The following is a 12,553-nucleotide window of genomic DNA, read 5'->3' as shown; positions in this document are numbered from 1 at the left end:
GATTGGACAGTGCCCAGAATACACTGGGAGCAGGGAACAGTACTAGCAACGCCAAGGCTGTGCACAAGACCCTTCTAAGTAAAATAAAGTTTACTTTGGGGACAAAGTTTGGTATAGAAACCACAGAAATGACCCTGGATGGGTGAGGGGCATAGTCGACAAGATGTCAAGTCCTGTGAAGGTCAAGTAGGTGAAGCAGCCCTGAACAAGCATGTGGACCACATAAAGGCTACAAACTCACAAATGGTGCAGGAGCAAAACACTGGCCCCTTAGAACATCCAGCAAGGATGTTGGTAATCTTCCCCCGCTGTAAGCATCGAAAAAACCTCGGAGTGTGAGATGGACTTGTGCATGAAACACAGATAATCAGGAAGGCCAATAGAATGTTGGCCCTTATTTCAAGAGGTTAGTGTGTAAGAGTTACTGCTGCTGTACAAGTTGCTGGAGAGATCACATCTCAGCAGTTTTGGTCCTCTGATTTCAGAAATTCTATTTGAAGGCAGTTCAAGGTAAAGTTCACTAGGATGATCCCCAGAATTGAGGGACTGACTTATGAGAAAAGGTTGAACAGATTGGGACTCTCCTCATTGGAATTTAAAAGAATGAGAGGCGAGCTATTGAAACATATAGGATTTTTAAGGAGTTTGATAGGCTAAATACTGAGAGCATGTTTCCTCTCATGAGAAAGTCTAGCCCTCGGGAGCAAAGTCTCAGAATAAAGGGCCTCTAATTTAAGACTGAAATGAGGAGGAATTTGACGAACGTTCCCAGCAACAGCTGCATGTGTTTAGTGACATCTGTCCCTGCAGCAGAATATTAGACGGATAGCCATGTGAACATCCTAAACTTTAGTCTTTTTACCTTGAAGAACATGACTTAATGGCCAAAAATATGTGACTTGTCCAGAAGCAAATATATTTTTCCTTTACCTGGTGTTTGTGTGATTTAAATGTATATTGCTTATATTACAAACTGTCTCTTAACCAAGTTTGCATCTCTATGAAATAATGTTCTAATTAATTTTGTTTATTAAATAAGCCTGTTTAACAGTCCTTTTATTAAAGTCTAATATAGAAAAGAAAAACATATGACTGGTCATATTGAGAACCAGATAAAATGATTGCATATATCTTGTGACCCATGAATTTGTGGAACTAGAGAAAGACAGTTCACTTATCTCAGTCACTAATTTCTCCTTTAGTGCTTTGTCACATTGTCTGAATGTCTTAAAACACTCGATGCTAATTTGTTTTTTTGTGAAGTTCATCCATAATATTGTAGCCAAATTCAACAATCAATTTGTATATATTAAGCTTCCACATAATGCAAGCAAGAAGAATATCCAACTAATATGCCAGTCATTTTGTTAGTGTAGACTTCAGAGTCTTTAATTTTGATTATTTCTCCAGGGAGACCATAGTTCTTACACTGAAGTTATAATCAGTACTTAATCTCAAATAATCCAAATGTAAACAGGCAGACATAGTAACAGGAAAATAGACACTTTAATTTTGCAGTGAATGGTGTTGTTGAGAGGTTAACTGGAGTTTCTTCTCCATTTTTTACATTTCATCACATTTTCATGATTTCATCTCCACTTCTACTCCATTCTAATAATGCATATACTATATACTCACACAGTTCTCAAGTGTTAATTGAAAAGGAGTATTACAATTATAGCTACAAAATATGTAACCATCAGCCATTCAAACTTTAAATTTTTACATTGGAAAATAAACACAATACATTATATCCCACAGTTAAAGTATAACACTTCCACCATCCCCCAAGCAAATTGATTAAAAATATTTAAAATATCTCCTGTAGAGGAGACACATGGTATTTATAAAAAAGCCTAAAATACAAATGTAGAGGTTAATTAACATCAGACTGAGCCAGATTTCCAGCAAAGCATCTTTGAGTTAACGGTGCAGCCTACCATTATCCTTTCCTTCCAGTCCTGCATCTTCTAATTATGTAGCATACTCAGTTTTGCAATGATTGCCAATAATTTGGCTCAGAGCCACAAATGATTTATTCAAAAAACAATTATAATCCACATCTTCGTACAGTTACCTAACCTCTGGTGTATAGTGTCAGTATAATTCCTGCTTATTAAAGAGGCACTTGTCTTAAGGCCAACTTCCCATTTCATGTTCAGGGTTATAACTGGAACTATATTGTGTATTTAATTACAGTAAAGCTTTGTGCATTTCACATGCTTAAAATATCCATTAATTTAAATTGTGCAAACTTAATGTTTTTGGCAAACGTGCAGATGGCAGGTCAAATACATCTACAATGGAAGACAATCACAGGTTCGATTTAGGCAGCCAACAACTGCAAAACCCACACTTATCCAAAGTATTTCTCAATAAAATAATGTATTCTGGTTCTTCAATAAAACAAACACTTGACAGACATCAACCAATAAAAAACTGAGGAAAAGAAGACTTTACTCGACAAAGCTAGCATTTGTAATGCTTGTTTTTAATATGTGCAGCAAGATTAAAGAATGGTGACAACTCAAACTAATGGCATTTCAATTAATTTTCAGCCCAAAATTAAAAGTATGGTTAGTGGAAAGGCAAGCCTAGTTCTACTCGTCTTTGTGAAACAGCCACACCTAGTTTATAATCGGTGTCTGTTTTCATTGAAAAGCTTCATTTTCACCAACATTCCTCGATTCTCCATGCTTCAAAACAAAGAAATCCTCTGGTTTCAATCCATATCTTTCTCGAGCTTCCTCAAGTTTCCTTCGAGGTTCCAAGTAGTACTGGAATTGAAATAATAGTTTAATAATGCATACTAATGCACACAAAGGAAAATATAAATATGACAATATTAATGGTAATAAATAATTTATCATTTCAGTATAATTTCTAAACTGCCACCTTAAAAGTTATACATTTCATTCATTAACATTTTATTTTTGCTCTTTTATTGTTCATATTTAAGATCCACTCCATGCCCTACTTGAGAGATCAGGAAGTGATTTTCCCCATAAGTAATAAGAAGGTATGAAGAGCAAGCTAGAGTAATTGGATTGCTATTTTTCCCTTTCCAAATCATTGCTAACACTTTCACACTCAAACTACGTTCATGCCAATGTTAGCAATTGGTCATATGCGAAATCAGTTTAACTGATGTTGTTCTTCCATTTTGTGGTTGGATATACTGGAACACCAGTTGCACACATCATTATTTGCCCCTACATGATCCTTTAGAACCAAATTATTTGAATTGTTTGTGAAATCAGAAAATGATATATTACATTCTACAAGTGTTTTCTGAAGATACAGTAACTTAAACTGAGCAAGTCGCAAAAATGAAATAGGACTCGAAATGAACGAATATTTGGCATCCACTTATGTTGATGCAAGCAATATGCCAGCCTCTGGCTCCTACTCATTACCATGATTTTAGAGTGGAGCCATGCTGTTGAGTGGCTGCACACCTCAGCAGGGGTCCAACATAGCAAGGGCCAGCATGCGTTAAAGCTAGCTACAATGAATAACGTCTGCCTGCATCTCAAAGCAGAAGTTCATTGTGGCTGAAGCAGGTAGTGAAAGTCCAAATGCAAATCATGCTGAGGTACAAAATAACTGAATAATAGCAATTTGTGCAAGAAAGAATTCCAATATTTTCAGAATTTGCACTGGAGGTCTTAATGGTGATGTAAAGGAGAAGGGATATATGCACAGGAGGCTGTCCAGATAGCTGCTAAGAAGTCAGTAGAATTTGACAGCTGCAACAGTCAATGCCAAATAATCAAACCCTAAGTACATGAATGCTGTGTTGCAAAAATAATTCAGTGACCTCAGACAAACGATTAAGTGAATTAATCTTCAAATATCATAGCCCACCAACTACAAGCCTCAAGTAATGCACGATGATCCCTATCATTTATCAAATCCCCAATCAGTATTCTGACCTAAAATTCATAGCTACATCTGCATTGCTGCAGCAAGCCTTATACCTTTATCTCTCAACTATAATACTGACAGCTACATCAGCCAAACAGATTGTACCATATTAACTATAAACTTTCCATTTATCACTGCTGCTATGCAAGTTTAGGCTGTTGCTTTCATGGCTACAAATCCCATTGTTTAATATCATCTCCACACACTACTTGAGAGGGAACAGAGTGCAAGCTGAAGTAACTGGATTGCTGACTTTTCTTTCCAAGTTGTTTCAAAAAAACTTTCACTTTAACTACCTTGACACCGATATTGGCAATTGGTCATATAGGAAATTAGTTTAATTGATCTGGGAGGTCATGCCAAATGAAGCTGGTTAAATTTTGAGGAGATGACCAAGCATGTACATGAGGGTCATGCAGTGGTGTAATTGATACGGATTTCAGCCAGGCCTTTGACAAGGTCCGCATGAGAGATAATAAAAAAAGTTAATAATACATGGAAACTGGGCTAAGTTAGCAACTTAGATCCAAAATTGACTTCGTGGCAGGAAACCGAGGGTGGTGGTATAAGTCTATTTGTGTGACTGGTCGCCGATAGCCAGTGACTTAATTAGGGATCAGTACTGGATCCCATATTGTTTGTGATATAGATGAACAACATAGATGAGAATGTGGGACAGATGATAAGTAACTTTGCGGATGACACAAAGATTGGCTGAGTGCTTGACAGTGAGGAAGGTGGTCTTGGGTTACAGGAGGATACAAATGAATTAGTCAGATGGGCAAAAGAAATTTAATCCAGATAATGATAGAATCCTGACAGTGTGGAAGCAAGCCATTTGGCCCATCAAGTCCAAACTGATCTGCTGAAGAGTATCCCACCCAGATCCATCCTCCTACCTCATTCCTGTAACCCTGCATTTCCCGTGGCTAAGCTGCATAGCCTGCACATCCCTTAACACTGGGCAATTTAGCATGGCCAGTCTACCGAACCTGCGCATCTTTCAGCTTTGGGAGAAATTGGAGCACATGGAGGAAACCCAGGAAACAGGGAGAATGTGCGAACTTCACACAGACACAGACACACACACACACAAACACACACACACACAGTCACCAGAGGATGGAATCAAACACTGAGCCACCTTGATAACTGTGAAGTAATGCACTTTGGAAGAAGTAACAAGACAAGGGAGTATTCAATGAATGATAGGAACTGGGAAGTTGAGGAACGGGGATCTTGGGGTGCTTCTTCACAAATCCCTGAAAGCAACAGACAGATTAACAGGGCACATCCTTTTATCAGTCACGAGAAGGGAGGTCATGTTGGAGCTACATAGAACTTTGGCCACAGCTGGAGTACTATGCGTGGTTCTGGTCACCACAGTACAGGAAAAATGTGATTGCACTGAAGAGGGTGCAGAGAAGAATCATCAGGCTGGCTGGAACATTTTAGCTATGAAGAGAGGCTGGATTTGCTCAAGTTGTTTTCTTTTGAGCAGAAAGGGGTGGGGGGAATCTGATAGAGGTGCGTCAGATAATAAGGGGCATGAACAAATGGATATAAAGCAGCTGTTTCCTTGCTTGAAGGATGAGTAACAAGGGAGCACACATTTAAAAGGTGGGGAAAGCAGTTGGTTTAGAGGGGATTTGAGGAAAGTGTTTTTCACCCAGAGGGTGATGGGGATCTGGAATGCATGCTTGGGAGGGTAGATGAGATGGGCAACCTCACAACCATTAAAAAGTGCTTAGATGCGCACTTGAAAAGTAATAGCTTTTAAGCTCTGGGCCAAGTGCTAAAAAGTGGGACTAAAGTAGATTTAGCATTGTTTTGGAGGTACAGACATGATAGACCAAAAGCCCTTCGTGTACTGTATGATTCTGTCATTTTGTGGTATAATATATTAGTACGATATATACACCCTGACTTATCATCATTTGGCTCTACATCACACTTTAGAACCAAATTATATGAATTGTTTGTGAAATAAGAAAGTGATATTTTACACTTTACAAGAACTTTGAGGACACAAAAGCTTAAATTGAACAGCTCCCAAAATTGCACTGGGGTTCACGATGCATGAAAATTTGGTATCCATTCACTTTGATGCAAGAAACCCAGCATTCATCCTGTTACCACTGCTATTCTGCCATTGCTCTTGCTGTGGGGCCAGTAAGCCAGCACATACTGCTGTCAGGCTTGCAGATATGAGTGCAGTCCAAAGGCTGGTCTTCTTGGCCCAGAGTTGCTTGAGTTTTTCCAATGCTATTTTTAAACTTTGTTCATGGCATGGGGGTGTCACTAGCTGGGCCATCATTGATTGCCCTCCCTAAGTATTTTTGAGAAGTTGAAGGCAGGAGGTTTAAAAGGGACTGCCTTCTTGAATTACTGTAGTCCATGTGGTTTAAGTATTCCTATAGTTTGGTTAGAGAGGGAGATCTGAGAGTTTAACACAGCAATAGTGAAGAAAACAGTGATATAGTTCCGAGTTAGTATGGTGTGTGGCTTGGATGGAAGTTTGCACACAGGATGTTCTCATGTATCTACTACTTCTATCCTTCTAAATGTCATGGGTTTGGACATTACTGTCTAAAGAGCCTTAGTGATTTGTTACAGTGCATCTTGTAGATATTGTCCATTCATGGGACAGAGAGTGAAAATTGAAGGTTTTAGACAGGGTAATCTTCAGTCCTTTCCAGGTTTCTGCCTTTTATATGAATAATCCCTTATAAGCCCTTCCCAACTGCATTACCCCATTTTCTCAAGTTGAATTCCATTTTCCACTGCTCTATGCATTTGACCAGATCCTTGATATCTTCTACATTTCACAGCTTTCCTCCTTACTCTTTACCAGCTGTCATGTGAAGTTCTTGATCATACTCCTGACATTTAAGTACAAATCATTAAGATACACCCTAGCACCAAGCCTCTGCGGAATCCCACTGGAAACAGAATTGCAGTCACAGAAATATTCCTCTACCCTCACATTGCTGACTTCCAGCAGAGTTGGGAGATAGCTGTTAGAAACAGATATATTTATGGATTATGAGAACTGGAAGATTTGAACTATTTCTATGCTGCAAAAGGGTTACCATGCGAATTCCTGGAAAATGTCAAGAGTCAAGGAGTATTGTAGGTTACTTGCTGTTCAATGGAAAAGCAAATAACTTTTGAAAAAAAAAAGACAATCCAAAGCTTTAAAAAGGCAGCTAAGGAATCTTTAATGACCTTAACTGCTAGACAATTAGGAGGAGTATTGGAACAGGGCTGTTAATGAAATTACCTAGCAACAGCATGTGAACTTTGGTTTTTGTTTTGCCATTTAAATGGGAGTTGGAAAAAGGATTTCCAAGATGGAAATAACAGATTATGTTGAAAGAAAACTGCCAGTTGCTGGGGAGGAGGTTTGCAAGGAAATGAGTTCTTTCTCAATGAAATGTGGATGAATCCTGAAAGTTACAAACAAGAATTTCTAAATATTTCTAGCTGAATCTCAAATCTGGTCTGAAGATCTTCCATCATCATGTTGCTGATCAATAGCAATTGGAACATTTTGACAGGAAAGCAAAGGAATTTTGACATATCAACATCCTATTCGAATTCAAACCCCTACAGTGGTCTTGACAATCATAATATCTCTGCAGAGCAATCTTATCTTGTAATGTCTGTATATGAATATGCATGTTTATGATAAAGTAGAATATAGTGCAATCCAGCACAGGAGCCTAGTTGTTAACCACTTTTGCTCCTTCTTATTAAAAGGCAAAATACATATTTCAAACTGTTATTTTTGGATTTATTGAAAACAACTTGGTGAAAGTCTCTTTTGTTCTAGATAACAGTAATAAAAGAGAAACAAATCAATTATTTTGATGATTAAATAAGATATTTACACTTTTGCAGTAGCAGAGCTTAGTTTCCAGTGAACTACTCTAGGCAGAATCCTAACACGGCCTTTCAAAATTATGTCTGTGCTAAGATAATTGTAGTGCCCAAAAAGAGGACATTATCAATCCAAATTTTATGCTGATTAATTCTAACTAATTCTCAATTATTGCATTTTAAGACACAAAATTTGACCTAAACCAAATTATTGTTTCATTATTTAAGGTAAAGACAAGTTCACATCACATATGAGATAAAATGAGACACCAATAACTGAATCCAGAAACTGATCAAAAAGCTGTATATTTTGTTATGGGACTTAATAATCTATTGCGAAGAGAAAAACTTCCTTTACAATCTCATTTCCCCTACTCGAAAATCCCAAGAAGCTTTCAGTGGCCAACCTTTCTGCATCACAGACCTCCTGGATTTTAGACATAAGACAATAAGACGTTGGAGTAGAGCAAGCTTAGAATAATATTTGGGATATACCCAGGACATAAGTGAAAATGGTCTATTAAAATTACTCCATCCAAATTTTTATTCAATCTTACAGGAAAAACTTTAGTCTTCACTCAGTGTCTTTCAGCCTCACCTCAATTAAGATTTTTTTTAGTGGAAAGGATCAATCTTTTCCCCCTTGGACTACAAGTAATTTAAGATACTCTGCCAGAATTCTGTTTGTGGATTATGAAATAATTGATTAGAATTTATTTTCTCCCTAAAATATTTGCAAACCTCTGTTCTAAATGAAATCTTATAGCAGGAATATGTTGCAGCCAACACAGGCCTAAAAAGGTATTTTTTCCAAAATAGCACTGTTGATCATTCTTTGCTTCAAGCCAAAATAATCACTTCTAGATATATGCAAATCTAATAATTGCAGTCTAATTACAACATACTCAATATGAAGCAAACTATATGTCTTAAAATAGTCCTATGAAAACAAATAGTAAGGTATGAGTTGGAGATTTCTTGAAATTGTTATTTATGAAGTGGTAGTAACCATAAATTAGGTCCTGGACCAAAATCTGTAATATATACACATCATAGTTTTAAAAAATGCATGTTTTCCAGTTTATTTATTTACTGGAATATAACTTTCTTTTGAAACTGCATTAAAAACGTACTTCATTGCACTGTGCCTCATACTGTTGTGGAATTCTTGCAGTACTCACCAAAAGGAAATATAAAAGCCCCTTCTCCTCTAGCACACAACTACAATCTGATATAGATGAAGTGGGGCTTGTCATGGTGGTTAATTCTTTCCTCCCTCTTCCTATTTAAACAAACTAAAATCACCATTTAGGTTGCTGAAAGAAAGCGTTGATAATGGCCAGGTGAGGGAAAATAGAAGTTTAAGATCTTGGTGAGCAATAGGATCAAAATCTCCTTAGCCAATATAATGTTTGCAAGAAGAAACAAAGAAGAAAACCAAATGAATTAAGAGACAAAATGAGCATAGAAAGAGAAATGAAAGAATTAGATCAATAACAAAAAATTAGACTGATGAAAAATAATAAGAAACAATTACATTTTAAAACTTTATCAATATTTTATCACCCATAGGAATGAAATTCTACAGTTTAAATTATACCTTATCTGGACTGCTAAGTTAGAATCATTGCAAGAAGATAAATCCCTTTTAAAAAAAAGTTACTTCTGTTGCTAGGAAGTAACCAGTTTTCTTGTACAATGATAAATTGCAATAAATGAGCAAATACAGCAACTTCCTGAAACTCATTTATGAGCCCAATTTTACCCTATGCAAGTGATTAAAATTCTTGGCCATGGGGATGCTGAGTGAGCTGTCATTTTCACGCTAATTCATGGAATGGCTGAAATCATCCAGTGCCTTGCAGCAATTCACATTTCCCTTCAGTGTCATCATTCCCTACTGGATCATTTGTACATTGATAATCATATATGTATCGGACAGAAAATCTTTCAAATATCACATTTAGCTTGTACTACTCAACATTAAACACTGGAGTAGCAACTATGATATATTTCTAATACTAAAGATAGAATTCCAAGACATAAAAGCTTTTGGAAATCACAAATCAAAATACCCACAGGTCACAAGAATAAAATGCTCTCACTGGGTGATCACTAATGTTCTGTGATCACTCTCAGATGGTCAGTGAATTTTAAATATGACTAGCAGATGCAATCAAGTTCATACTCTACTGTTTATCATTTAATATTTATATTCAAATAAAAAAAGCCAAGTACTAATGTTCCAACCAAAGTACAACACAGAAAAGAAAAATCAATGACCATTTTGTTATTTCGAAACATTGTTATTTTTGCTGAATTTTATTATGTTTAGAAATACATTGATTGTATCGCACCCCTAGTGTTTAGAGTTTTTGAAAAGATTTGTAGCCCAGGTTGTGGATGGGGTCATAGATTCTTTGGATGAGCTGGTTTAGTTTTCTGCAGATGTTTTGTCGCCTCACTAGGTGACATAATCAATGTGTCTTTGATAAAGTGTTGGTGGTCTATCTACCCTGGTATTTGTGTCTGTGTTTTTTAGTACTTCTGGTTCTGTATCTGTATGCATATCAAGTCAAGTTCAATGTGTTTATTGATTGAGTTCCAGTTGGAGTGCCAAGCTTCAAGGAATTCTCTCACGCGGCTCTCTTTTGCCTGTACTATGATGGTTACATTGTCCCAGTTGAATTTGTGTCCTTGTTGTCTGTATGGTCAGAAATGAGAGAGTACTAGTCATGTCTGTCAGTGGCAAGTTGTGTACGTGCACTGATATGGTCAGTTTTCTTCCCAGTTGTTATATGTAAATTTTATTTTCATAGTCCATGCAGGGTATCTCGTAAATAATGTTCGTCCTGCTGGATGTTGGTGTCGGATCTCTAACCTTTGTGAGGAGCTGGTGTAGGTGTTTGCAGGTTTGTGGGCCACTAAGATTCTTATGGGTCTGAGTAGTTGGGTAGTCATTTCTGATATTTCTTTGACGGACAGTATGGTCAATGTCATAACTGGTTATGTAGTGTTTTCCTCTTTACGTTTGTTGTGTAATTATCAGAGGATAGTGCTCTTGGGTTACCGGTTTTGTTTAAATCCTTTGAATAGGTATTCCTGATCTTCCTTCTGGAGTTCTGGGTTGCTGCAGTGTGTCCTTGCTCCATTAAGTAGTGTGCTAATGCAGCTTTGTTTGTGGATGCTGGGGGTAGTTGCTACTAAAGTTCAGTATCTGGTCTGTATGGGTGTTCTTCCTGTACACTCTGGTCTGGAGTTCCTCGGTAGGTGCGCGTTCCACTAATACAACCAGGAAGGGGAGTCTGCTGTTGTTTTCCTCTTCTTTAATGAACTTTATCCCAGTGAGGATGTTATTGACATAGTGGTGGGTTCTTCTAGTTGTGTACGTTTAGTGATGACAAATGTCACGGTAATCCTGCTGTTGAGTTGTGGAGTTGGGTTTAAATCGCCACCTGTAGTAAGTAGCTGTGTAGTTTATTTACTTTCTCCATATACAGGTCTGTTTAGTATTACCGTCATCTTTCCTTTGTCCACTGGTAGTATAACTATGTTCTCATCCCTTTTGAGTTTCTCCAGTGCTTTCCTTTCTTCTGTGGCGAATGTGTTCAAGTTTCCTTTTCTGCTAAGAGTTGGAGCTATCGTCTGTCTGATAGTCTGTCGTGTTTCTTCATCCAGTCAGTTTTTTAGTGTGGCTTCTAGTGCTGCTAGGAAGTCGATTTTTCTGGCATCTTTGTAGTTAAAGTTTAGCCTGCGAACCAGGACGGACTTCTCGGAGACTGTGAGTGGTCTCTCTGAGGTTCTTTATCCATGTCTCTGTATTGTATGTATGGTTACTGTGGGTGAGTTTTGATAGTTTCCCCTGTATTGTTTATCTTTTCCTAGTTCTGATCCTGTGTTGTTGTATGGTGATGACTTGATCTAATGCAGTTGTCCATTCCTGGTCGGCAGTGTTAGAGTACAGACCTTTTTGGCATGCAATTTCCCATTCATATTTGTGGAGATGGTTGTGGGCATCGGTGATCATAACCCTTAGCTTTTTGCAGCCGTTCTGTTCTGCGGTTCTTCTTGCCTGCTGGTTGTTGATGGGTGGTTTGTATTTTAACCTTGGTGGCAGTACCTGTTTCTTAAAGCATTTATGTAGGAAGTACAGTTGTTCTCGGGTTGCATTCAGGCGGATGGCATTTGTGTCCCATCATCAGGCTAGTTTGAGGGTGTTGGGTCCATAGGTATTTAAAGTTTTTGAAAAGATTTGTAGCTTGGGTTGTGGATGAGGTTGTAGATTTGTTCACCAAGCTGGTGTGGTTTTCAGCAGACTTTTCATCACGTCGCTAAATGACATCATTGGTGCGTCTTTGACAAAGTGTTGATGGCCTATCCCGCCTAGTATTTGTGCGTCTTTGTTTTTTAGTACTTCCAGTTCTCACATTAAAAGTGATACAATCCTTAGAGTGTGGAAGCAGGACATTCAGCCCATCAAGTCCACACCAAACTTCCAAAAAGCATCCCAGCCTGATCTAACCCCTAACCTATCCTAGGTGTGTAACTCTGCATTTCCCATGGCTAATCCATCTAGCCTGCACACCTCCAGACGCTATGGGCAATTTACCATGGCCAGTACCCCACCTGCACAATTTTGGACTGAGAGGAAATCAGAGCGCCCGGAGGAAATTCACACAGACACAGGGAGAATGTGCAAGCTAAACACAGACAGTCCCCCAAGGGTAGAATTGAACTTGGGTCC

The 12,553-nt window shown here is 38.0% G+C and overlaps 1 protein-coding gene across 7 annotated transcripts in view; it reads right to left on the bottom strand.

Moving 5' to 3' along the window:
• Positions 1-1,487: 1,487 nt before the first annotated feature.
• The window catches only part of napepld (N-acyl phosphatidylethanolamine phospholipase D), a 56,966-nt gene continuing 45,900 nt past the window's right edge, over positions 1,488-12,553 (bottom strand). For all 7 annotated transcript variants that reach the window (XM_043713843.2, XM_043713840.2, XM_043713842.2 and 4 more), the window contains exon 5: positions 1,488-2,777. In XM_043713843.2, the coding sequence (XP_043569778.1) occupies positions 2,652-2,777 (126 nt within the window). In that variant the 3' untranslated portion in view covers positions 1,488-2,651. The remainder of the gene's footprint in view (positions 2,778-12,553) is intronic.

Source organism: Chiloscyllium plagiosum, unplaced genomic scaffold (genome assembly GCF_037043375.1).
Source record: "Chiloscyllium plagiosum isolate Xiang-an unplaced genomic scaffold, Cpla_swu_hap1 HiC_scaffold_23, whole genome shotgun sequence".
NCBI classification, from domain to species: Eukaryota; Metazoa; Chordata; class Chondrichthyes; order Orectolobiformes; family Hemiscylliidae; genus Chiloscyllium; species Chiloscyllium plagiosum.
This window is presented reverse-complemented; position numbering and strand designations above follow the sequence as displayed.